Source organism: Calonectris borealis, chromosome 7 (assembly GCF_964195595.1).
Source record: "Calonectris borealis chromosome 7, bCalBor7.hap1.2, whole genome shotgun sequence".
NCBI lineage: Eukaryota > Metazoa > Chordata > Aves > Procellariiformes > Procellariidae > Calonectris > Calonectris borealis.
Genome location: NC_134318.1, coordinates 33,860,944 through 33,887,668, shown reverse-complemented (window position 1 = coordinate 33,887,668; position 26,725 = coordinate 33,860,944). Strand labels below are relative to the sequence as shown.

Here is a 26,725-nt window from a genome sequence, read left to right as displayed (position 1 = left end):
CAACAAAGCCCAAAACTTCGAGCTGGTATGGACTGGTTTGTCTCCACTGTCTGCAGTGTAAACCTGCCAGTTACAGCAGATGAAGATCCAGTCCAGTCTCTCTCTCCTAGGAAAATTTCCACTTTTCAAAATGCACCACTATAAGCAGTTATTTCTGCAGATCCAAACCCTTCCATTCAAGATGCTCAGTGACTTTATATCTCCTGCTAATGTATTCCTTGGGGAAGTTACTATCCACCAAACCCCCTATAGTTATTGTTAGGAAATCATTAACCCACAGCTCTTTTCAACTCTGGGTAATTATGATGTTAAAAAAAGGAAAAGTTTTGCTGCTAACAGTTGCAACAATGTATTTGTTTGCCACATGTGATGGAAATCTGATAGACAATATCTGTGCACTCCATCTGTTACACTGGATTGATCCGCTGACGAGATTCTTTTTAGAAACCTGCTTACCCCTGCTGGTGCTGCAAGCTTGAAAGAGAAAAAACACTTTCTTCTCCTTGTTCTCTTGTGTGGTGGTCGACCCTGTCTTCCTCTCCATTAGAACCCGTCCTGCTGCCACAGATCTCACAGGATTTATATTGTTTTGATTCCTTTCAAACACTGTCTTGTTACCAACATCTGACAACAGTCTCTTGGGCCATCACGATTTTACAAACTGACCAGGCCTATAAGTCTCTATAAATCCCATGTGGATACAGACCTGTGAAAATGTCTTTAACTATCCATTAAAGTAGACAGTAGCTCTTTTATTATATAAATAGTCATGGGTGTTCTATACTTACACGGAGGAAGAAGCTGTAATTTGGGGAGGGGGGGAAGGAGGGAAGTGCTTGAAAACTCTGCCAGAAGAGGTTGTTCTCTTAACACTCATTGCACATCAGCGAACTCATTTGCTCACCGCACCGCTTGACGAGAACACACCATGGGTGGTCGTCTTGCTCCCCACCCCCTCCATAATAGCGGTGAAAAGCCACAAAATAGTGAGTCAAATTTAGGCATGACCACACATGTTGTTTTCTCATGAAGTTGGGGAAATTTTAGCCCTGCTCTTCAAGCAACAATACCCAGAAAAACAACCATGCAAAGGCATATCTGCAATTGAAAAATTGAAAACATGTTGAATATATAATACAAGAAGGTCAGAAGATACAGTTTTAATGAAATATTTTAGTCCCCTGGCCTTACAATAAGTTTGAAGTTTACTATTATAATCTGTGTGCATGTGCATGGGTATATATGTAAGTCTATATATGTGTATAGACGGGCAGACATCAACACTTCTTCATAACAACTGAAAGGGAAAATTAGAATGGTTGTAAAAGCAAAGCTGTATCTAGCTTCCCCATTTAAACAATAGTACCAATAAATCCAATTTCTTGCCGTGAAACCAACTCATCTGAATTAGTGACTTATTTTAAAACAAACTGCGATTACTATTTGCAAGGATTGCTATAAAAATGCTTCTGCCAAATCAAACCGTTTGCTTGGAGAGTCAAATGGAGATGGGGGGAGGAAAGAAGAAAAATGGTTAATAGTAGGGCTGTTGCTTTTCCCAAGCGCAGCAAACTGAGCCTAATTGATGCTGACGCATGACAGACTCGTGTGTACAGTATTGCCCGGGCTCTGACTGAAGCTGCTGACAGAGGGTAAATGGTGCATGGCAGCTGGTCTTGCCCTGGCCTGGCATGGCAACGTACGCACACATTGCCTGTCAAGAGATATCATGAGGGCTAATGAAGGGCAGCCTACATTTTTAAAATTCTTCTCACTGAGTTTTGGATCAGACTTTACACCATGAAGCCTTCTCAACCTTTTAGTGCTTGGTTAAGGATATGTGACACTTATTTAAAAATTAATGTGTTCTAATCAATTTAAAGTTGGAAAACTAAAAGCCAGTACATCTCTGTGCGAGAAAGAAAAAGTGCGTATATGAGTTTGTGTAAGATGGAAAGACATGGCAGAGAAGGAAGAGAGAACGAGAGGAAAAAATACAGGTGTTTTTGCAGCTAACAACAACAGAAAGTGATGACATGGAAGTACCAACAATTTATCTGACTGCATTTCAATACTCTTCTATAGCTCTTCTTAAACCAAAAAGTTGTGCGTTTCTGAAAGGTTTACTTAAAATAAGTGATTCCCTACAAACACCAAATGCTTTCTCTTTTCCTGATCTAGCTCCCTGCCTGTAATTGCAGCTGAATAATTACATCAGTACCCAAAAATGAGAGAAATTCTGCCCTCCAGTTCCTAGGCATAAAAAATTAAATGTAGGAAAACAGAATTAGGATAAAAGAAATCATCTTAGAAATCTACCTGATTATGAACTTCAAATCACAAGTAACAGCTTGGTTGGACCCTCAGTTCTCAGAATTCTCTGGTGGTTCCACATTCCTTTATGTTATTTTGCATAGTAATAAATGGCAGAGATATTTCTGGTTTAGCTTTTTCTAAAATATTCTGCTCATAGAGAAATGGAAAATACATATGCAGAAGACTGTCGAGACTTTTCAGGGTATTTCACTGGCCAGTGCAGAATACTTTCTTGCCACAAATCCCTGAAGGCTTTATCCTGGTTTCAAAAAAATCCCTGGCATTTTCACAACTGACTTCAGGATTTCAATAGTTATTTTACATGCCAGTAAAAAGAAAGTGCTTGGTTCTCATCTAACTTGGAATGGCTTATCCCCTGCCAGTCACTGTTAGCTTATGTGGAATGGTCTGTGAGTTTATCAGAGAGAAAGGATTTATGTCCTGGGGAGACTGACCATGTTTTCTGCCTCTGTAGGCCAAAAGGAGAAACTCTGACAATTGAAAAAAGATGTTATAATGTTGTCTCTCCTTGCCACTGCTTTAGGTCTTGCAGCTTAGACCTTCTTTTCCATCCCACTATTATGCAGAGCAGAGGGGAAAAAAAACACCATCTGAACGACTAAAATTAAGAAAAAGTGGCAAAAAAAAAAAAAAAGCAAACAACTTCCTCATTCAAAAACCACAAACTGCTGTATTTATTTGATAAATGAAACCTAGTTATTTTTAGGTCTATCAGCTAATCTAGGAAAAAGTTAACCTAACCTTGGCAAATACAATAGATCATAAAGAAGTATCATGCTCTGAGAAACATACACAACAAGCTTACTACAGCTTTGGTCCTCAGAGCACAGTCATTTGCTCATTGAAAATGTGTGTATTCAAGAGAGACTCCAGAAAGCTAAAACAATGGCAGAAGTCACAAAATGAAGCACCTTGTTCTCACTCTGATTCAACCTTGTAACAACACATCTTCACTTCCCAGAAGGGTCTCTAGAGAGAATGCCACCTTTGTGTAAAGCAGTGCTGGAGAGAAAAGTAACATTTTTGACCAGATTGTCCAATAAATCGGGGGAAAAAAATGGGTGGTGAAATAAAAAGGTACTACTCATCCCTCTAAACCTAAATAATCATATGTCATTAGGTTATCGTGGTTATAAGCAAATTGCTTCTACTGCATGTAAGAAATTTTGTGCTAATAAAAGGTGGCAAAACATTTTCACTTGGGTATTCATGTAAGAATTGGTAAGTATGAAGCAGTACCATTCTCCCTCTTCATATTTCCTTAGGATTTTTGAGATAAATGTAGGATCCTTATTTGTAGGGTACTACAATTCTTTACAAATTTCCCCACCCTCCCTCTCTTATTTACAGGAATGGCTAACAAGCTCCTAATCGTTCTTGTAGTTTTGGGGTATCTACTCACCAGGGAAGCATATAAAAATTATGACAAAAATGTCTATCAACTAATAATGAAACTCAGTATTTACCAGTTTTAATTATAGCAACCAATCGATTTCCAAAGTGAATAATTGCATTCCTCCATTACCACTTCTCCAAGGCTGTTCACCTGTTTCTATACATACTACACCTTAAATTAGATGACTATTTACTCCCATTTTGTTAGAATTTGCCCTGATTAAAAGAAAATCAGCCAATTCTTCAAATAAAATTCTTTCTGAAGTATGATTCTTGTTCAACTGAAAACAAATGCTTTTTCTCTCATTCATTTTCAAAAATGTATGCTTAAAGAAACCTTCATTCAATTATTATCCGCTTATTAATGATTCACATCAGTTGAGCAGTCTTGTCTATTTGATGATTTGAAACACATTTCTTCTCGTGTAGACTGTTCAAATAACACCATAACTGGTGGCATACACAGTCTACATCATTTTTGTTCTCTCCTGTGTAATTTAGGTTTTAACTACGCAAAAATGTTTTTTCAAAGTCTTTAAATATTTTCTATTGTCTGCAGGATTTGATAAAAAATCTGTATCATTCAGTTTTCTTTACTCAATTTCACCTCCTACTTCTTCCATTACAGGATTTATATGAAAGGACTTCATCCCATGTTTGTAGATAAACATTACTGTGCATGATTATACAATAAATGTTACAAATATATTTCACTTTCTACTTCCAATACTGTGACGACATGAAACGAAATAATTTTCAATGAAACAAATAATTTTCAATGAAACTAAATAATTTTCATTTTTTTAAAGATATGTCTTTGTTTCTGTAATCTCCAAAAACTCTTAAAAGATATGACCTCTGTCTAGTTTTAAATGACGAATTGTTTTGGTTTGGTTTTTTTTTTTTTTTTTACTTGAAAGAAAGAGAGGAACACCTGATGCCTGTATAAAGGCAAGCGAACTGTATAAAACCACTTCATGAGTTTTGAAAAATCTGCTTTTACGGCCAAATCTGTGATTTAACTTAGTAAGAAAAGCTTGCTGTCTCCTATCAGCCTTATACTATCTGAATTCATGTAGTACTGCATGATTTTGCAGGTCTGGTTGAGGAAATATCTTTTCTCTAAGGAGAGAATAATTACTCTGAGTGTTTGACACCTGATTCTGGTCTTCAAGGTGGAGTTTAGTAATTCTGTGCTCGTGGAACTGCTGCCCATAAAGCTTCAAAATGTGAGCATTTGTACATTTGTAGATTTGAAGACACAGCAACCTGGTATCAAAAAACAATTTTGTAACAAAAGAATTATCAGTATTCACAAGCAATATTTGTAAAGCTAGATGCAAATAAGAAGTATGTGTTGAGTGTGAGAAGGGTAAAGCTTGATTTAAAATTATATGCCTGAATATTTATATATGCACACATGCACAAAGATCTACACTTACGATTGTGTGTGCATATTTGTGCATATTTTATGTGTGTTCATGCACATTTGCGCACAATGCTATTTGAAAAACTGGTTCTGAGAATATTCTGATTACATCTGCATCAAAAGAAACTCTGTACTAACTGTTGCACCTTGGATTTTATATATAGGAGCATTAGATTTTGCCTCCTCATTGTTTGTTTTTAGTTTTGAAAAAAACAATGCTCTTCTCTTAGGATCTCTCCTACAGGCATTTGAAACTGATGAATTCCAAAGAAATAAAAAGGATTTTTGTGTGCATCAGGACTGTAGGATCAGGTCCTTTATAGTAAGAGCTAACTGCACTGTACTGTGTTTCTAAAAAAATTACGCATTTACACTGTGCTTGTGTGCATGTACATGTGCGTGCATAAACTATTTAAGTGCAAATTGCCAGAATGTCAGTAAATTACTGCTGGAGCTGCAAAGCATTTACATACCTTAGGCATGAGCAACCAATTGGAACTTTTAATCTTTTAACAAGTTACTGCTCAGTGACATAATAATGAATAAAATGAAGAGTAATGAAGTTGACCATAAAGCTTAGCAAATAAACATTGTACACAAATATAACAATTCCTGACTAGCTCAGCACACAAAATCTACTCATGGTTTGCTGCCGGTTACCATATGCTTGTGCCAAAACACAGCAACATCCTCCTACCATTGCTTTTGGCATTACCATTGGTGGTCTTTTTGCAGATCACTATTTGCTGCCCTCCCCATGCTGGGACCCACCCTCATTATAACCTGTTCACCTGCACGTAGCTTTATCTTTTAGTATCATTCCAAGGAAGTTTTTAGAAGCTTTCTTGACTCAATACTCCTGTCAAGGAAGTTGTAGAAATCACCGCCAGGACTACTGACAGAAACTTTCATTTGTTTGAAATCTGAACGTATAGTCTGGTTTATCGGCACTGACAGGACAAGGTCATAGACCATACCCTATCGTTATTCTCACTCCTACCAAGAGTCCATGATTAAGTCACCTAAAATAAAATTCCACTTCTGTCAAAAGACATGGCAAATCACTTGCAATAGCTGCAAAGATGACTGACCATTCACTGTCTTTTGTGGTTAGGAAAAAAGTATGTCTAATAAGGTAATATACTTGGAGTATCTTTTCTAACTTGACTGGCACACCGAAAATTCATCTCATTTCTATATGTAGAGCAAGTCTAAAAGGTATCAAATTCAATTTTGTTGAAGATGAACTTGGTTCAGTCGTTCGTTATAATCCAGGTAACTAAAAAGGCCGGCTGGGATCTACAGAATAAGCAGTAGGATTCTGCGTTAGTCCCCTACAAGACAATAGCAGAAACAAAGAATAATGGCCACAAGTCACTGCTGAGTGATAAGTCCTTTGAGGCAGAAATCCACTTCTAATTGAACTGATGCCCCTATCAGAAAAATTATCACCAAAATTCCTTCCAGCTGACAGCCATGCTAGTAGTTGAGGCAGAAAGGCTGAGGATATAATAAACATCAACAAGGAGAGAATTAGAGGCTGTTCTTCCAGGATGGGCTATTGCACCACAGTGGAACCTTAAGGGAAGCTTGAATTGCTGTTGTCTTTGTTGTCTTTTCTCTGTAAAAAGAGAAAACTGCCTTTTTAAGATATGAATAAGGATTTTAAACAGTATTATATTAAAAGCTCCAGGGACAGTAACTAAAAAGCAAACATTTACCTTTTACTTATTTCTACAATGGAATAGCATGGTAACATGACATTACCGCTCCAAGGTAAATATTTACTTGTTAGTATTGGGCTCCGCATAAAAATATACCTACTTTCCCCACCCAAGATGACCTGCATTTTCTATTACCAAGACCAAAACAACCACCCACCCCACAATTCCCAGTTTAGTACGCTGCCTATACTTCTTGACCTATACTGAGATGCTTAAACATACAGAGTGATATTTGGGGCTCCGAGTACATGACTCTCAATTCACACATCTTTGACAACGAACTGAGAATGTAGCACGACAAAAGCGAAGGAGGAAGTTTCCGCTTTCCCTTTCAACCCCCATCTCCAGCCCAAAGGAGCATTACCCGTTAAGAAACCACAGCTGAACAAGGGCTGCACCTCTCCAGTACACTAGATCACCACAAAGAGGGCTACTCTCTTTTTCCCCATCAGCTTTTGCTATTACATACTTGCCACCTGTCACTTCAGGAATTAACAATATGATGATTATCCAGACTAAAAGTAGATCAAGTAGTGTAAATAAATTTTATATAATTTCTTATATGTTTGGAAAGTTCCTTTGTACTATTTTAGGGAGCATTTGCTGCTCATTCAGCTGGAAGGGGCGGTGGGAGTACCTGCAGCCTGGCTAAGCAGCGCCGGGCGGAGCCCATCAGCTGGGGCAGGGCAGTCTGCTCACACCCACCATTCCTCACGGAGGGGAGCCTTTTCTTATGCAGTGTCGTGGGATAATGGAAGGCATACAGTTTTTGAAGTTTGAAGATTTTTTTTTTTAACGCTATAATTTACAAAAACAAATTTAAATTTTATCTATAGCACAGTTCTCCAAATATTGTGAAGTTCTTCATGCTAAGCCGTGTTAACAGCCAGCTAAGAAATTTACTGAGAGTTTTTAATTTTGCCTTAATTTCATCTTTGGCTAAAACAGACTAGACATCGAAGCAAAACAAAAAGTTTCTTTTTGGTACTCAGGTACTTCAGCTTGAGCTACTGTGCTCTCATTTTCATATGGGGGGAGTAGCACAGAAAAAAGAATTTCTATCCAACAATATCTTGAGGATAGGTCTACTTGGCAAATGATCAAAGTGATTTAAGATGCTATCATCAGACTGCTGCCCTTCTTTCCCTGCCACGTATCTTGCTAAGGCTCCTGCTTTCTTGTTAGAGGTATCGTCATCATGACAGCAGAGCTGGCAAAACATGTGTGAGCATTCCTCATCTGCTACAGGTAGGAATCAGACAAAGTGTCCGAAATTTGGCTCACTCGGCACGGAGACATTTGGAAGCACTCAGTTTCCTTCCCATAGTCCAAGCTCTTTGGGCATTCCTGGTGTCCAGTGACATTTTCTCTGCCAGATCTAACTGAAATGGCTGAATCCAAGGTCTTATCTTAAACTCTGTAATCTGTCATCTGATCTAACTGATGTGATGGACCACACCTCCAGGAAGCCAAACTCTTTCGGTGTACCAGCAGCAAGACTACATGCTAGGCCTACAACTACCACGGAGCCCTGTGGCAATTTGGGATAACAAAGGTTAAGGTCAAAATAGAATGAAATAGTTCAACATGGTTTGAGAACACTGAAAAGCTTCATTTCAAGATTTCCAAAGAAAACAAAACATTCAAGTGTTTCCAAGCCAAAACTCCGCAGAGCTTCCTGTTCAGTGAGGAAAAGAAATAATGGATATTTTAACTTTCCGTTCCGATTTGAAATAAAAAGGGATGAAATGGTGGCATTTCCCAGGATAAAGCCCAACTACTGACTACCTTCAGGGGTCATACATTTAGAAGAAACTGTAAATTGAAGTGATGCAATTCTTGCTTTACAAATACACTTCCAAAGTTAATCATTCCTACAGCCAGCTCCACCAGACCACTATGTACTAGAATCCTTCCTTCCCTCGCAATAACCAAGTTACTGCTTCATCTCTTTTTAATGGCCTTTGAGTGCTCAAGATCTCAGAGTAACTACTAGAAATAAGCAAAAAGGTGTAAAAGGAAAAATGGAATTACTAATGATCAATGTCAGGCAAAGCAGGAAAAACAAAGAGCAATTAATATTTGGTTAAATGAGAACGCTTTCTCCTCTTTGGGTCATATTAAAAAAAAAACATTAACAAAAAAGAAATAAGTAAACACTTCTTTACTTAGTTTCCCTGATATCAACACAATTTAACTCTCAGGTAGCATTCTGATGTGAAATTATTTTTCAGATATGACACTAGCAAACTTATTTCTTCTTCCAATGCCAAAAATACTTTTTTCTAGGAACATGGCTATATCACAAATAAAAAAATAGTCTTTGTATTTTGAAATTTTAGCTGGCCGCTAAAATACTAAAAGTAATAGACAGTTTGAATGAATTGAAAGTCAAGTAATACCAAGAAAAATAGAGGGAAAAGACATTCATTTATTATGTCCTATAATCAAGATTGTGAAGCTTGGTGCAACAGAAAGATTTCCCTGAATAAATTCATTGTATTTTTAAACAGAGAAATTTCAGAGAACATAGTCATTAGTAAATATTTAAAACCTTTGTGGTAAAGGCTTAAACCTCAAAATAACAAGGAAATGACAACTGTTTATTTTTCTCCACATAAAACTGAAAGTTATTGTAAGGCCATTATAATGTAAGCCTGTTTTCTCTTTAAGAAGTAAATAATTACACCACTGATTTGAGTAGACCTGCCAGTAAGTCTACATGCGGTTAAGTCAGATAGACCGATGCTCTAAAATTGGCAAGTAGCTAGCTCCCACAAGCTATTAAGCAACTCTGAGGTCTAGGTAGCTCACAGCCCTTTTATCGTATGTCTCTCAACAGAAAAAAGAAAAAAAACGCATTTAGACTATGGTTGCTTTGCAACCTTTGAACACAGTTCTGCATATTCCACGATAACACAGAAGCAGAATTTGATGCAGTGTTCACTCTCTGCTGCAGTATTCAGCTGCAACATCTAATCTTTCTTCCCAAACATGTTTCTAACTCTCATGGTCACAAGGAAAATCTTCAGAGACATGAAACGAAAACAATTTGAAAAGACATGACTATGTTCTTGAGTTTGCAAACAGCCTGAAACAATGACTGTGATGTCACTGCTATGAAGATTGTGTCAAATTAACGGCTGTGATCAAAACAATGGACTGTTGGCTGTTCAACCATTACTGTTAACCATTGCTCTGAAGATTTTATCACTACCATCAGTATGTGTTTAATCCCATCTCTTTAGGTACCAAAACCTCAGCTGATGGGAGCTGTCAATACATCAAGCTTTGCAGATGGAGGTTCCGTAACACAAGCCATGCAGCAAACTGGGAGCTGAAGTTGGGCAGCTGCAGTAACCTCTACGTAAACAGCACCTAGCAGTAAATGTTCTATACAAACAATACTTTCTGATATTTAATTAAGTAAAACTCTTCATTTATTGATTTGAATAAATCTGCTTCATCACAGTACCACAGGAGCTCAGGGACACCACCACAAATTCTAATCCAGCCCATTACAAGACATATGCAGCTTTGCCTGTGGCCAGTTCTCACCATCATTTCTACATCTGGGCTTCCAAGGAAGGCAGAGAGAGCTCTGTGTGGGGGACAGCAACAGAATATAGGTCACAACACCATTTGTGGCATGAATGTCTACCCATTGTTAGTATAACAATCTACATTTTCTTCCCCAAAGATAAAAATCTATCCAAGTATGAAGTTGCAATCCAGATTAAAAACAAAACAAAACTAGCTAAACCACTCACATCATGGGTCCTGCCTTGGAGCTGTGGGAGGGTTAGATGCCTCAAAGCCCCTTCTCTAATTCTGCAAGCAAATGGAAACAAGAAACCTGTATTATGCTGGTGACAGGACTGCCATCACATCAGCTCTAAGACACACTGAAGCTCCTTCTCTAAGGATTTCATGGAACAGCACAAACGGGAGGGACCTAACGAAATGACTGACACACAGAAATAAAGGGCGCAAGGAATGCAGTGGACAAACTGACATGGCAGCACAAAGAACAGACCTCCTTGGTAGAGCTTGCTGGCTGTAGAAGGCCAAGTAAGTATTAGGTGCTAAGTTGAGCTCCATACAGAAACCTCAGCACACAAGCAGATAAAGCAGCCAGGCATTCGCAGCACCCCGTAAGAGAGTATTAAGCAGTTCCCCTTCCAACTGAACTATATCCTCCTCCTTTTATGTAACAGAAAACAAACAGATGAACAAACAAGCACCCAAATACTGTATGTTTCTCATACTAAAGATCTCCCTGAGCTGGAGTCTAAAGGGAAATATGATACACAGAGGGTTGGCAGTAAGTCTCCAATTCAAGTCTTGCTTGTTCATTAAGTCACAAAATACTAACCTCTCCTAGGTCTCCATTTTGTGGTACAGTCTAATTTCTACTGGTGAAGAAACACAAAGTTACAATGACAACTGATAGTGACCTCTGGTTAGCAATCAGGAGAAATGGAGAATCCATAGGAGCTGAACCATTTTTCCTTCTAGAGCACAGGAAAGTGTTTTCCCAGGGCAGAATATGAAAAATGCACTATTGCTACATAGAATCATTAAGGTTGGAAAAGACCTCTAAGATCATCGAGTCCAACCGTCAACCCAACACCACCATGCCCACTAAACCATGTCCCTAAGCGCCTCATCTACACCTCTTTTAAATACTTCCAGGGATGGTGACTCAACCACTTCCCTGGGCAGCCTCTTCCAAGGCCTGACCACTCTTAAACGAACCATGAATGCTGGGTACAAAGAATGAGGGTTTTGATTTTCCAATTTATAAAAATTTATTTTCAGCAATAAAAGTACTAAACTAAAAAAGAAGAGAAAGACGATCAAACAGTTGGAGATGGTATCAAGTCCATTTAAAGATCAGCACAGCGGAAGATGAGCCAAGTTTTGGAAAAAGACTAAAATAAGCAGAAGGCGAGTTGCAAGAATAAACAAACAAAAAATTCCTTTGCCTGAAGTCCAGTAGCAGTTTGATGCTGTTAATGGAAATACTCTTTATCTTCTCTACAGTTTTATTATAATTCTGCTAAATAGCAAAATTATAAATATATTCTTTAAAATTTCAGCTTTCTAGCAATGTGATGACAAAGCATCTGAAAGGACCAACGTATATGCTTTCTGAATAACCATATCAAACTTCTGTTTTTTTTCTTCCTTCTTTTTCATGTTGCAAATTTGCCATGTAATGACAAATTTGGGTATAAATCCTACAAAAACAGATAAACAAAATCAGTAGAACTACTCACAGTAGTAAAGCTATGCAGATGTCTAAATATTTGCAGGTGTCTTAGATAATAAGCTTTTAGAGCAGGAACTACATATCTGTGATTAGTTAACCACTACATTTTAGGATGCTTGAAATATACGTAACAGTAAAGTTAACTCTGGTGGATTTTTGTTTGGCTCATCATAACTAAATGCAGCATAAGCCTTCCATATTGTATTTTCTTTGTACATTTGCCATACATACACATATATACATATATATAAATATTTATACATTATTACATAGACACAAACAAATATCTTCATGCAGGTTACATTCAATCAATAATGTATACTGGTCAACAACAACAAGCAACCACTCTTACCCTAAAAAGTGTTTAGTTGCAAAAACGTTAATGAAATCCACAGAAACACTCAGGAACCCGTTTTTTAATCTCATTAACATATCAAGGAGCTCTCTGTTAATCACTGTCCAAATTCATTTGGATTTATTGTATCACAGTTATGCTTACAATTAAATGCCACAAGGTCCCAGTCAGATTAAACAAATGATTTTTCCTGTAGTCCTTACAGGACTAGTAGTGACAAATCACATGGAAGTAAAATATATCATAATTAATTAGCAGAGGCCCATAGATAACCTCTCCCACAAATCTCCATGGGCAATTTTAATAAGTTTCAATATTTAAATACAAAACCCTATGAAATTGCTTAAAAATTCAAGGAATACTTGCATTTGTTAGAGGTAACGAATATGTCAGTCATGTAATTTTTTATTACATAATTATTTCTTTAGGGATGTTAGAAATAAGTAATTATTTTCTTAAAAATGAATTGGCAGCAAGTATTTTAAGCATGCCATTGTGAATGAAATATTATCAAATAATTGTTGTATTACTAACAACTGACTTAGAGAAAAGAAACATTTCCTTATCAAAGCACATAACATCTCACCATTGTAAAAAAAAAAATTAATCTTCTTTACAGAAGCTTCAGTAAGCTAGTAGGAATTACAGGAAGATAACTGGTCTTAATATTAAACATGAACGTCAGTGTGAAGAAAAAGGCTTCAGCATTTTTAGCTTGATTTCCAATAGTACATGTTAGCTGTTCATTCCTCTTATATGTGTTAGGGCAAGTAACAGATGACAGTATTTCAGAGATGTGTCAGAAAAATCTTCCTTTACAGGAAGAAATACTTTGTCAAATACTATGAACTGTTCATGGTAATCTCTCTGCTTAAGAAATAGTAAATTCTACCTAAATCAATTCAAAACAATGTGTTCCCAGAATGCGCAAGCTAGAATACATAAAAACTGCCAAACAAAAAGCCCTCATTTATTTCCAGAATTAAGGTTTCATCTCAGTGATTTGGATTTGTTTATCAAGTAAAGACCCTGGTGCTCCTTCATAAAATCCTCAGTAAACCATATTTTGTCTGCCCTTCAGTCCTTCAAAACATCAAAATGTCTCATTTCTCATTCATTTCTCGCTAATGTTCACTTAGGGGGATATTAAAAAATGTCTGTGCTAGTTCAGGAAGACTAGTCTCCTGACACTGGAGAGGAAGGAACCTAACTTAAAATAAATGTTTAATGATGAAATTATTGAACTGAATTTAGTCTTGACATGTCTGTAATGTCAAAAGGAAGTCTTCAAGTTAAATAGGAAATGGTACAAAATACCCAAGTTTCAACTTTGGATAGCAACTTCAGCCTATAGGAGAGTGATTTACCTTGATCCACAAACTTGAGCTAAAACTCAAGTTATCTGGTCTTCAGTTATTTTAACTCAAATTAATTATGGTAGCCCATCTTCAGTAATCAGACAACCTTCCTGAAAGAATCTCTCACAAATTACATAGTTTCTTTCACTTGGAAGCATCCCGATATTAACTCCTGTGTCGGGTACAAAAACAGGAACCAGTGTTAGAAGAGAGGTGGGCAATTAAGGATAATCTTCTAATCTTATTAATTCTGTGGGACAGCATCATTATATACTGACAGCAAACAGGCTGAGAACAGAGTATGCAAATGTTACCGTGGTCTCCAAGTCAAAATGTCAGACAAAAGAACAATGAAAAAATATTAGTTTGCTAAGTTGGCCTCTATAACAGGAACAAATAAATACACTGGAATTTGTAACACAGCTCTTCAAACTATTTGTGAAGAGTGATAAAAATCAATGTTTAAAATATATAGATATAGATACATTTTATGAACACTGCTTAATCTCAAGTCAAACAGCAATAATGCAAGATTTTCAGCAAACAGAGGTCAAAAAGGGAAAAAGCAATCACTTTGGAATGAAAGACAACATCATAAACTTAATAAAAATTTCATAAACCACTTAAAATTAGCATTTTCATCAACAAATAGCTTTGCAAAATTCAGGTGAAAAATGTGATGAAAGTGCACACAAACAATAAAAAAAAAATCTTACAGAACTTTAAACACCTACTGAAACTTCTGGTTATAAAGAGCTTAAGGCATATATACAGATGCCACGTATCATGAAGCAAAATGGCCATAAACCCACTAATAGCCAGACATGGGAAAATCGTGTCCGTGTAGGTCTAATGACTTGCAAAAGTAGGGACAGAGCTGGGCACTCTTCCAAATGGATGTTTCCCAGACATTTATTCTACCCCTGTTTGCCAGACTTTAGATAAATCAGTTGGGCTGTACCGACTCATGTCAGGGCTTGGATTAACAATAGCTAAGGGTGGGAGAGCACAGAAACAGTCATTACATTATCTTTATATTCCCCTCATTCGCCCATGCCTCACTCTGTTCTCCTCCATTGTATCTGATGACTAGTTATTTCAGAACAGAGGCTTTGACCATTATGCCTTCTCCCATTTCTGCTGCAAGGTAAATTTTCAATTCAGTAAGTGTAAATACCTCAAAACGTAAAGTTAGCAGTACATCAAGAGGTCTCAGCAAATTACCCTGCATGTCTGAATTACCTGTTATTGTATAGATGAGGAGAAGGTCTGTACTTGTGCCTTTCCGTGGCAGCTCACCATCAGATTAGTTTAGCTATAGCATGAAATCACACCCACAATACAGGAGCAGGGTTAATTTTTGTTGAGGCACTATATGCAGAAGAATGGCCAAAACCACTCTGCGGGTGATGGAGGCAATCATCATTAGCTGACCAACTGTGCACTCAATCTCCGGATAAAGAACAGGAGACAAGAACTAAGTTGAGGATAGTGCAGAAAGTACTTTAAAGGTTGTTTCTGATGAGCTAGAAGATGGGAAGCTACTGGCATGATAAAACAAGGAGAGGTAATGCAAAGAGGCAACAGACTTGGAAAATATTTGAAGCAGCTTGAGATGGAAGCTTGATATTAGGACCTACAGAGATCGGAACTGAAAATGGTATCTGTCACTGAAGGACCAGAAGCAGTTGGCAGGAACACTTGTGACCAAATGATTCGAAAAGTTTTAAGCTTCAATACACGGGAAAATTCTGCAAAAATCCAACCATGTTTGTTAATCATAATGCTATGTTAATCAAACCTAAAAAATTACCATGATAAAAGCAAGCCCATCAAGAGGGTTGCCAATTACCACCATTAACTTTACAGAATTGATTTTTTTTTTAAATTCCTGGCTACCAGCTGTGACATAGGATTGTCTTTTTTATAGTTCATTATCCATTGTTTTTCTTTACTTCTAATAGCTATCCTTCTATAGAAACCTGTGAGATTTCAAGATACACAATTTTGTTTATGAAGGTAAAAAATAATAATATACTTTTAAACTTACTTAAAACCTCATGAATAAATAATTATTAAACCAAAGTAGCATCTAATCAGTTGCCTTTCACATCATAGCACTGACCCTGATCTCTGGGGCATAAACAAACATGCATACTTTGTGCAAACTTTAATCATAAAAAAGAATGAAATATATTCCAACATAAATATTTCAGCAAATAGCCATGTGAAGGAGCATGAATGTTTAATTTAAACATCACCTCTGTCACTATCTGTTAGACATCATACCAGTGTTTCTCCTCTGGGAATTCCAAAATATAACCAACTTTCCATTGCCCAACTGAAAACGATATTTCTCCTAACCCACATAATACCCATCTACTTCTAGGAACATTTGAGTATTTTCATATTTGGCAAAATCTTTCTCCAAGGTCAACATGGCATATGTGGTCAATCCATGTCTTTACTAATACTACCTACAAAGTTTGAATAACCTTCCATTGCCTTGCTTATGCTGATCTAGCATAAGGGCCAGGTTGGCTTAAATACCATCTTCTTCCACATATTTCTACCAAAGCTGAAATCACTGCTAACTAAGTTCCTCAACTAGACCACTGTGGTCAATTTAAGGATCTTCTGTTATACTGAACATCCTTTCATCTATTCAAGAGCTTAGCAAGGGCACGTGAGATAGGAAGATTGGGGTTTTTAATATTGGCTTTCAAAGACTGGATACATAGGTTTAACTGAGACAGACCAAATGAAGAAAAATATATGGTTTCCATACGCTTTGTCATTTCAGACAGTGATCCCCCCCACAATTGCATAAAAGTGCCTTTGATCTATTTCCTCAACTACACAACTATGTGATGACCCTTAATTGCACTTGAACTATGGTCTCCTGTTTGGACATATACCATGAAGCAAGTTTCAGTTGCATGTCTGCAGACACTTGGATACACAATACATTCAATAAGTGTGTCCAAGTGGAATGAAAAGTTATGTTCAGTAAATGAGTTCATTTCTCTGTGTACAAAAATACTGTTTCATGAACACTAGAAATCTGTACTTAAATAGCACCCTTACATTAAGGCTTTGCTCCTCAATCACTGTATATATTAAGTCTATAAAAAGGAATAAAAATATAAACCATCATTACTTTGAAAGCACATACTGCAGCATTTCCATGAAACCAGAAATCAAATGTTTCTAATGTGACATTTTGTCTTTAAAAATGAGCTTAAAATGGCATGATTTAGAGGAGCAACAACAGCACATACTCTCTTGCAGTTGGTTTGCAAGTGACTTCATATTTTCCTTCATTGGAGCTCAGTACAGAATTGGCACTTCTCGGAATATGCTGCCCAAGACTTAATGGAGTAACAGAATGTGAAAGCAACTCAACAAAAGCTGCAACTGTGGCATTTTACAGTGTCCTTGTTCTCCTTTTCTCTGCTTACCCCCTCTCTTCTGAAGCGCTCTGACAAGTACGCTTGGCAAGATGGGATCTATGTCCATGGCCTTGTAATTATGTTTTATTGGCCGGGTTCTTAGATTAAACTTTAGCTGTTTACAGACTTCACCTCAACTTTCTCAGTGTCTCAGTATGGGAATGTTCTTAGAGAAAGGTCTGTTCGTAAGAACGAGTAATTGGAGCTGGCTGCATGTTTCTAATGAGAGAACTAATATATTACTACATAGGAAAAATGGATATTAGAACAGAGTTCAATAGCAAAAAACAGTGCAATCAAATACATACCTAGTTCAGAAGCAGCCACAGAACATCTATCCTATAAGCCAACATATACCACAAACTGAAGTTCTTCCCAGCATCCTTTAAGAAACTTTAAAAACCCCTTAAAGATTAAAAGCCACAATTACAGCGTTTGAGAGGAAGAGCACAAGAAAGATCAAGGACACTGTCAATGTTCTAAGCCCTTGAGAACTTGGGTGACTTTTTCAATCAAAAGTCGCAAAAGATCCCAGAAAGTAGACCACGTGCCATACTAAGAAGGAAAGCTGAAAATCCTGCAAATCTGGCCTGGGGAAAAATATCCCTCATAACTAAGAACCTGGTGATTTGCTTAACACTGACAATGTGAGCAGGATGTACTGAGGGTTTAACAGCAATAACAGTGCCTGCTCTTACCTTATGTCTAGCTATAGTCAACTTCAGAAGACAGTGAAAAATACTCCATGCTTTTGTGGTTTATAAAAAGGTCTCGTTATTTGCTCACTCACATTTTGATACTTTTGTAATTTATGGGAAATTACATTGATTTTTGAAGTGATCAAAATAAACTTAGAATTAGTCTGGGGGGGAAAAATGCTCAATGTCCTTGTTTTTTTTCAGTTATTGCATATTACAGTAATACTTGGACATCCAAGTGAGATCTACCCCACTATGTTAAGAGCTGTTATGTACTTTTCTTTGACAGTCTACTGTTGCAAAGAATTCACAGTATATTTACAGTACAGTACATATACAGTATAGAGGTAAAGGATGAAGACAGTGATGTTTTAATCCACTTGTACAATTAAGGAGATATGGAACAGAGATGAAGGACAAGACTATTTGTGTAAAAAAGTTTAAACAACTGTAAAAGATCTAAGTGATTTAAGCAAGGTCAGATAGGAAGGATGTGATCTCCTGAGACCTAGTCCAGTGTTTCAGTTGCATGATTTTTTCCCTTGCTTTACCTTTCTATATTTTTTCCTTAATCTGAACACAACTCAAAGACAGGCTCATGTCCTTCCTCACCATTTAAGAATCTGTGACTGGAAACACCTTAAGCAAGGCGTCCCCATCTTAATCCACTAACATCAGATGTCTGAAAAATTCAAAACACGAGCTATAAGCAGCCAAACCAATGTTTTGTAAAGTAACAACACACAGCATAAAGGAAGATAACTTTAATATGTAAATCAATATAGCCAGCTAAAACCTCAGAAGGCCAATGGCCTCACACTGCCAATTTGGTCTTCCCTGATGTTTAAGAGAAAAACTCTTATTTTCCATTATAAAATTCAATGTGCCTATATCATAACTTTTCATCCAAATCTTAATCCCATTACCACCAAAAAAATACTACATGTGTATGTTCTCATGTGAAAACTAAAGGAATATGTGGTTTCTCAAGGGATGATCTTTCTAATTACCACAAAGGTATTTTTCCACCCATCAACAGCCTTAATATACATGTGTATACCTCACTGTACTACGCTGCAACTTCCACCGATGGCTAGAGTGCAAGAAAAGCTTAAACAATTTAGATGCTCAGTAGCAGCTAGATTTGATATATAAACTTGACAATATGGCTGTAATTATACCAGACTCCGCATCAAATTACATCACAGGATAATACAAGTTTATTATCTAATTTCAAACAAATTTTTTTGAGTTCAGAAGTATTTTTTTCTGACTAGTGATAGTACAAATTGAAGTCAGAATCTGAAGCTCTAATTCAATTAACTTCTAACTTGTACATCTTTAGAACTAAGGTTCTAAGAGTCTAGAAATGTAACATCTAAAAACTGCATTGATGGTATGCAAAACTGCATATAATATTTGCTTTCTAAGAAAGTAGGATTCAACTGTTCTAGGCGCTGTATAAACACACTGAATTCCCATCTCTTCATCATTTCCAAACCACTAGGTAATAAATTTAAACTAGCGTTTCACAGAGGAAATATCATTGCTGGAACATTTTTAAGAGAAGTAAAGAAGGGAAATATCTTTTTGTCAGAAGGTGAAGGATCCGTTAAGAAGTACATGGATGTACTGAGCAACAGGAGGAACCATTTTTCCAGAAACAGTCCATTTCAAACTGAGTCATGTTAAGTTGTACTTAAGATTACACTCTGGAGAACAGAACAGATGAAACCTTGATTTCTGCTGCTGGCCTCCACACCTACAACAAAATTGATGGCATATTTATACCACAAAAGTTAAAATAATTTGTTTAAAATGGACAGCGTCAGAGAGATTGGCATTCTAAGCAAAAAATAAGAATTGGTTTCCAAGTGGATGAATAAAAGGAACTGGACATGGTCCTTAGGTAACTATTTTTCATAGTGAAATTACAGAACTATTATTATGTAGGTTATAATATCTAGGAAGAAAAGGTACGTATATAAATAATATTATTAATTAGTTAACAATATTAATAGATCCCAACATTGTTAGTCTTTGTTATTTTAAGAGAAAACTTGCACAGTTAAATTTTCATGAACAGACAACGAAGCAATAAATTAATAAATTAATAAAGTGCATCAACAAAAAAATCCACATCATATGTTTGTCCTTTCTTTGTAAACTAGAATTCTCATAGGCAGAACTTCAGGAGAAGCTAAGAGAATTTTTGGCCACAGGGGAGAAGAGCAGAGCATTACCTCTAACAGGCATTCGTTAACTTCATTAGCAGATTAGAACTAGTGTTTGTCTATATATGCAAGTTGTGAATGAACGGCAGCCATGTCCTTTACTTCATAACATACTTCTGGAGCTAACTATAGCAACAGGAAAACCATGATCAGTCCTGGCTGAAACAGAAACAGCTCATTTTCATGGGAGAAAAGGTATAAGAATAGTCCATATGCTCAATGCAGAACTGGAAATGTGTACGTATCAAATTGTAATTCAAATCAATTATCTATTTGACATGGCATTAAATAACTTCCAAATAAGCGGGCAGCATCCTGAAAAAGTAAATCTAAAACCACCAGTGATGGGTTTTGAAGTTCTCAGAGTGCGTACAACTCTGGAGAGATTTGTTTCTATTGCTGCATTTTGGGGATTTATATCGAATTTGCCAGTGTATTTGACCACAGACCTCATAAACCTTAATCATATAGATGTTGCCTTCTGTTCTGACTGCTGTGCTATACAAGGGAATAACTTCCATTTTTTGGAAGCTCAGATAAGTGCAGAACACGTCTCCAAGTGAGTGGGTGGGTGACTGTGCTCGCCAACTCAGGAAGGTTCCAGGCAGAGAGCAGTAACTTCACTACGCTCCAAAGAAGTAGGTAAGTTGCCAGCTAGTTTCTGAATGACTTGGTGCCGACTTAAAATATTTGAGATGTTTCTGCATTTCTGGGCAGCATAAGGCACTTGAGGAAGGAGCTTTCCACAAAAGGAAAAGCTGCCACAGCACTTTGAGCAATGCCACAAAATAACTCTCCAACTGGAACAGTGGAGGCAGAAATTTTAGTCCACAAGGTTTGATGCAAGGTTTTTGTGATTTCTAAGATCTGCACTAGCGGAGTAAGCAGAAAAATACAGAGTCAGACAGGAACAGCATTATGGGACATAGTACTGTATGTTGAAAATTTTCTCCTTTTGCATTGAACCTATAACGTCTTTTTCTCCCAAAACTGCATGTACCTTGTTTTTTAGAGGTTCAGTCCCAAGACTCTGGCTATAGGTAGTTGATCAAACTGCTACAAGCCCAGAGCCATCCATTCATTGCATGAGCTCAGGTAATCAAGCCTTAGCCCATTATGTACTTCTAAACCACTGCAGTAACAGAGAAAAGTACAGCAGTTTAAACCACCCTTGCAGGCCAGCATTGATTGCAACAAAGTAGTAATTAATACATAATCAGTTATTGTTACTCATCTGAGAAGCAAATCATGAAGCTACCACAATTGGATTGATCACAATCATCCATTCACATCCTAAATCATACCATGTGCCTGTACAATGCTCAATACAGTGAAGTCTTCGTTACGGTTGCAGCCTTTAGGCACTATACTAACTGAATAACAAAATAATAATAATAATAAGGCACAGAAGTTTTAAAGAAAATTCAGCATATACATTTTGCACCCAACATCCTGCAACTATCCCATTGATAATTGCAATTGTAGGTATCAGAGATCTGTTTAATTAAATTTTCTCAATCTACCAGGCTTAACCTTTTAATAATGTTTCCTTTGAACACAAATTTAAAAAAGGACTAACCTGAACTTTGAAAAAAAAGGGGATAAAAGGGCAAGGAAAAAATATACTGGCCATGCACTGACAGAAATCCTTTAAGTATGTCCTATGTTTTTGAGTGGATGAAATTCCTGACTTGTCGGCAGAAAGCATGTTTGGATGCACTATGGAAAGTAAAAGTAAATTAAAAAAAAAGAAAAATACAAAGAAGAGTAGTAGTAAATGAAAAAGCTGTTTGACAGAGCCTGCACAGTGCTGACATGCACAGAACCTAGGGTTGCTACTACATGGAAGTGCTCAATAAGTGCTAAAATATACTTGAGTCGACAGCCAAAAGACTCAAACACCCAAAAAAGATAACTAACCTCATACCACCTGTTGCCTACACTGCTGAGAAAAGAGACCAACAGACTAAGAAAGTCTTCAACTATTTATTTAGTTTTAAATGAGTTCCTCATCTTTAGGTTTTCTCATCTTTCAGGATTAGCTCCCGATCGTTTTAAACACATATGCATGCATATATACATCTATAAAGATGCATCTTATCCTGAATACATTTAACATATTAGTATATCTTCTGTGTGAATTTTCCCGAAAAGAAATGAGCAAATAGCACAACAGTGATTATCAGGAAGTCTTCATAACTTCGGTGCCACATCACCTATGGCTCAGCCTGCTATATGCACAGCCCTTACACATTTTGGGGCCATGCCTGGCAGCTAGCTTTCTGCCAGGTAGCACTACCAGAACTACGCAGTATTTTTCCTGGGATATTGTTCTGCACTGACCACAAACCGAAGCACAAACTTTATGAGGAACAACTTCAACAACTTCGGAAATGGCACCATTCCAGCAGGACACACCCCGGAGTGCATTACAGCACTGCCTTGTAAACTCTTTTATTAATTTCATAATAAATGCTTAGAAATCAGACTTTTTGCAGGTGATAATTAAATATAAAATCAAGGCAAACCAGATGTGCGATAAATTCTTGGCACCGGTCTAGTTTAACTGAGTTTCAGCATCGATTTCCGGCAGACCCAGCCCTGCTCCTGCTCCGGATCCCCCTCCCGTGCACGTTGCCAGGGTCCTTCACTAAGCACTTCGCCTCTCTCCACACTGCCTTTAAAGTTTCAGTTACCATTACAACATCTAAACGTGGAAAGGTTTAACGCTTGATTTGGTTTTGTTCAAGTTAAAATCCACTGCTGCAGTTCACGGTAAAACTTTTTTAAAAGATCCATAAACTTTTTATGCACTTTTCAGCTCAATACCGGCTCATTTTTCTTTGATGACATCAGTGCAGCAATGACTTTCTGTTGCACTTCAAAAAGGGACTAAACTACTGAGAACTTTCAATAGTTCCATAAAATGAGGCCTAGACCCCAAAAGTGGAAAATAAGTAACATCTCAGCTCTCCTCCCTTCTCACCACCTCTCCAGCTGTCAAAGGAAAATTACAGATGGCAGAGCCTAAATGGTAGATTTAAAAAAATCACAGAAAACCTATAAATGAATCAGAGCTAGGACATGCATAGGGTCCCTCTCTCACAAACTGGAAGCTGCACAGCCTGTTTGAAGAGAATAACACTGGACTTTGTCCCTACAAACCTGATTTAGCTTTGGAAATCCCCGGTCTGTTTGAAGAGATTGATATTGGACTTCACCCCTACGGACCTGAATTAACTTTGGAAATCCCTACTGCAGCATATAAAGACTGATGAGCCTGTATTAGCCAGCTTGCTTTTCCTCAGAAAAGGACCGGTTTTATTCGCTCCGCTCTGTGTTGGAGAATGAGGGAAAGAAGTGAGCAAGGATGAAGTCTAGCGAATTGTTTGTGCTGGGCTGAGACCTCCTGCGTCCCCACCGCTCGGGCCACGGATGCAGCTACAACCTCCAGCCGCACACGGACAGACGAGGGCCCTCTGAGCACAGAGCACGTGGTAATTTCCCCTTTCTAATTCTCACTGTGCAGTTGCATCCAGCAAAATTATAAGCCGTGCCCAACATAAGTGGTTTCCCTTCCCTTCGAAGTGACCCTTACACCCTGTTGCACCACCTGGCTCAAAACCGTGTTCGCTCTCTTAACAGTGAGCCTGCCAAAGTTGCAGAAGAGTTGGATAAATCTGCCCAAGAATGGTATAAGCCACTTTTATTTGTCATATAAGGAAGTGTGTAACTAGATGCCATGTCTATACTAAGGACTGCCTGGTTTGGCTCAGGAGCAGGACCACAGCCACTTACACAAACCACGAAACCCCTGACCTGTGAGAACCCAGAGAAAAGCGTAGCAATGTCAGGAGCTCTGGTGCCTCTCTATTCCACTGCTCTCTACTATCCCAGACACTACACAGATCAGGAGCACTGGATATATTTTCTAGCTTTGGCTATTAAAGGTTGCTACAATTAAAACCATAAATAAAATTAACTTCAGCCTGTACTCTGCATTACAAAGTTCATTTGCTACTAAATTCATAATGACCTGTACATAAGGCTGTCCTGATTCCTCTGCTGGTCACCTACTTGGGATTGACATACAAAATTCATCGCACTGGAGGGCACAGGTCACAGCCCAGGAAGGGGTCCCACATGGTCCCCACCCACGGGAGCCCGGTTTTGACTGGGGAGGAGAGGAAAGTCAGAAGAGTCCGTGAGCTTGTGGGTGTGGGAACATGTCTCCCACATTAACCTCCATCATCCGATATCAATGTCTATGAATTACAGAAGCTAAGGGAAAGAACAAAGAGAAACCGCATAAAACCTAGTTATTTTAACAATCTATTTTGCACAGTAATTAATCAGATCAGCCCTCTAAGGGGCTCCAAAGATCCTAAGGTAAACTTAATTCGCTGTAATTTAATTAAACACTATTGAGCTAAAAGTTACAATGCCTAGCAAGAAGGATAAAAAATATTCCTATAAAACCTCCGGACTTTTTAAGGCAAGCAGGGAACTAGCAGAAGCCAAGCAGTAGAACAAGAGGATATGCACTGCAGAAATGACAAAAATCAGAAAATACCACAAAGAAAAAAATGTTTATTTTGATCCTTCAGTCTAGGTTTTAATGTCTTAAAATGGACAACAGTATTATGTTCAAAGGTGAATGATACAATATTTTTCAGGGGTATACTATGCATTGGATGGAGCTGACTGACAGCTTGCTTTCTTTAATGCAAAAGTCTGAAGTCAGTTCTAAGCTAATGATTGTACTTCCCACTCTTTACAGGCAGTACAGAAACGGTCTATTTTGAAAAAGGAATTTTACACCATTTATAAAGTAAACAATTTATGCAACCGTATTAGTACATTTTTTTATTCACAGCTGCATACAAAGATTTCCATGTATACAAATGTCCTCACCTTGAAACAATTCAATAATTTGTGCATGTGAACATGTGTGGCCTGGGGATTGCCCGTGAACTACTTGTCCTAGATACTGTGTCGATTACTTGTAATTCATATTTTTCTCTCTGCAACACTTGGTTAATGACCTCCATCTCATGTTATTGTTCTTACTTGCTGACTGGATGAACCCCAAAGAACTTTCATATTCACATGCCTGGGACAAATATTCATAATTACATACCTTTGCACTATTATCTGTTACCATTTCTTTTCTCTGGAACATTCCCTCCATTAAACACTTACTATTAGGAACACTCAAAGTGAACAAAAAGCAATGTGAAAACTAAAAGGCATTCACGGTATTCTTCTAATGAATGCTCACAATCTTTTTTTTTTAAACTAAAAGCATCAGTCCAGAGAATAGGTAAACAAATCGAATAATAACTCTAGAACACTACCTAGAATGCAATTACATCAACAAAATTTCTACTATAATACTACATGTAAGAAAAAAAAATTCCAAAACAAACAGGAAGTTTTACTGCCAAACTGGAAAAACAAATTTCCTGGGGAGTTTTCCTTTTAAAAATAAAACAAAAGCCAGAACTTTGCATAGTGTCACCCCCAAAAAGTAGATGTAGCTATTACTTTTACCAAAATTATTACTGAACTTATACTCAGAAATACAGGCTCAATGGCTACTTGATTTGTCAGGAGAATGAAAGAAGATAAACAACTCAAAGTGTTCTGAATAAATGGCAATTTAGCAGAAATACAGTGTTTCCTTGAATGCTCTTTTGGCTATGAGCAATAACGCTGCCACAAAAATCTGGTTTGCATCATCTAAATGCTTGAAAAAAGAACACATAATTTAGGAAAAAAACGATGGCTGCCACTTAGCCATAAAGAGCAGCACTAGTGTTAGAAATAGCTTTTCTATGATATTTTTGTTCATGTTCTGGGTTTTTTCAGCAGTAGAAGTAATTACCGCGGTTTGTGAGGGCAGTGTTTAGTGCTATTACCCTTTAAACACTGTACACAAACACTGAGCCTGACTCCAGGAAGGTTGAATGTGGCCACAAGCAGGGCTGTAGCCACATCCTTGCCTTCAACCCACCAAGAAGCCCCAGTGATTTCATGAGAAGTAAAGGCTGCACTCGAGAAAAGGTGTGTTGCCTTTGATCCAGCTTCTTGTCTGTTGGCAAGAAGCATTCTTTTACACCTTATATGATAATTTTATGTACCATACTTTAACCTGAAAGACAGGAGTGGAACGACCACTTTGGTTTCATAGACTGGGCATTTCACTTTCCTTAGGAAATGGAGCCCAGTCGCAAATCTCTTCTATCTGTGCTCTGTGAACTTCGTATTTCTACCTCCAGGAAGATCCTTCACGAATCTGAGAAGCTTCTTTGAAGAAAGATGTCCCTATATAGCTAGAGATGGATTTCTGAAACGCTATCACTGGTAAAACAGGTACTGATGATGACAGAGGGGGCACAGGCAGATTTGAAGCTCAGGATGCATTAGGTAAGGCTTTTACCGCCAGTATTTGAGGAATTAGCCTGT

The 26,725-nt window shown here is 37.5% G+C and overlaps 1 protein-coding gene across 9 annotated transcripts in view; it reads right to left on the bottom strand.

Annotated features, from left to right (window-relative positions):
- The window catches only part of VTI1A (vesicle transport through interaction with t-SNAREs 1A), a 282,386-nt gene that overhangs the window by 156,181 nt on the left and 99,480 nt on the right, over positions 1-26,725 (bottom strand). Inside the window, exon 6 of one of the 9 annotated variants that reach the window (XM_075155073.1) lies at positions 6,502-6,782. The exons of 7 other annotated variants lie outside the window; for them this stretch is intronic. In XM_075155073.1, the coding sequence (XP_075011174.1) occupies positions 6,610-6,782 (173 nt within the window). In that variant the 3' untranslated portion in view covers positions 6,502-6,609. Of the gene's footprint in view, positions 1-6,501; positions 6,783-11,976; positions 12,129-26,725 lie in introns of those variants that run through there. One more of the 9 variants, XM_075155081.1, reaches the window with a different exon arrangement.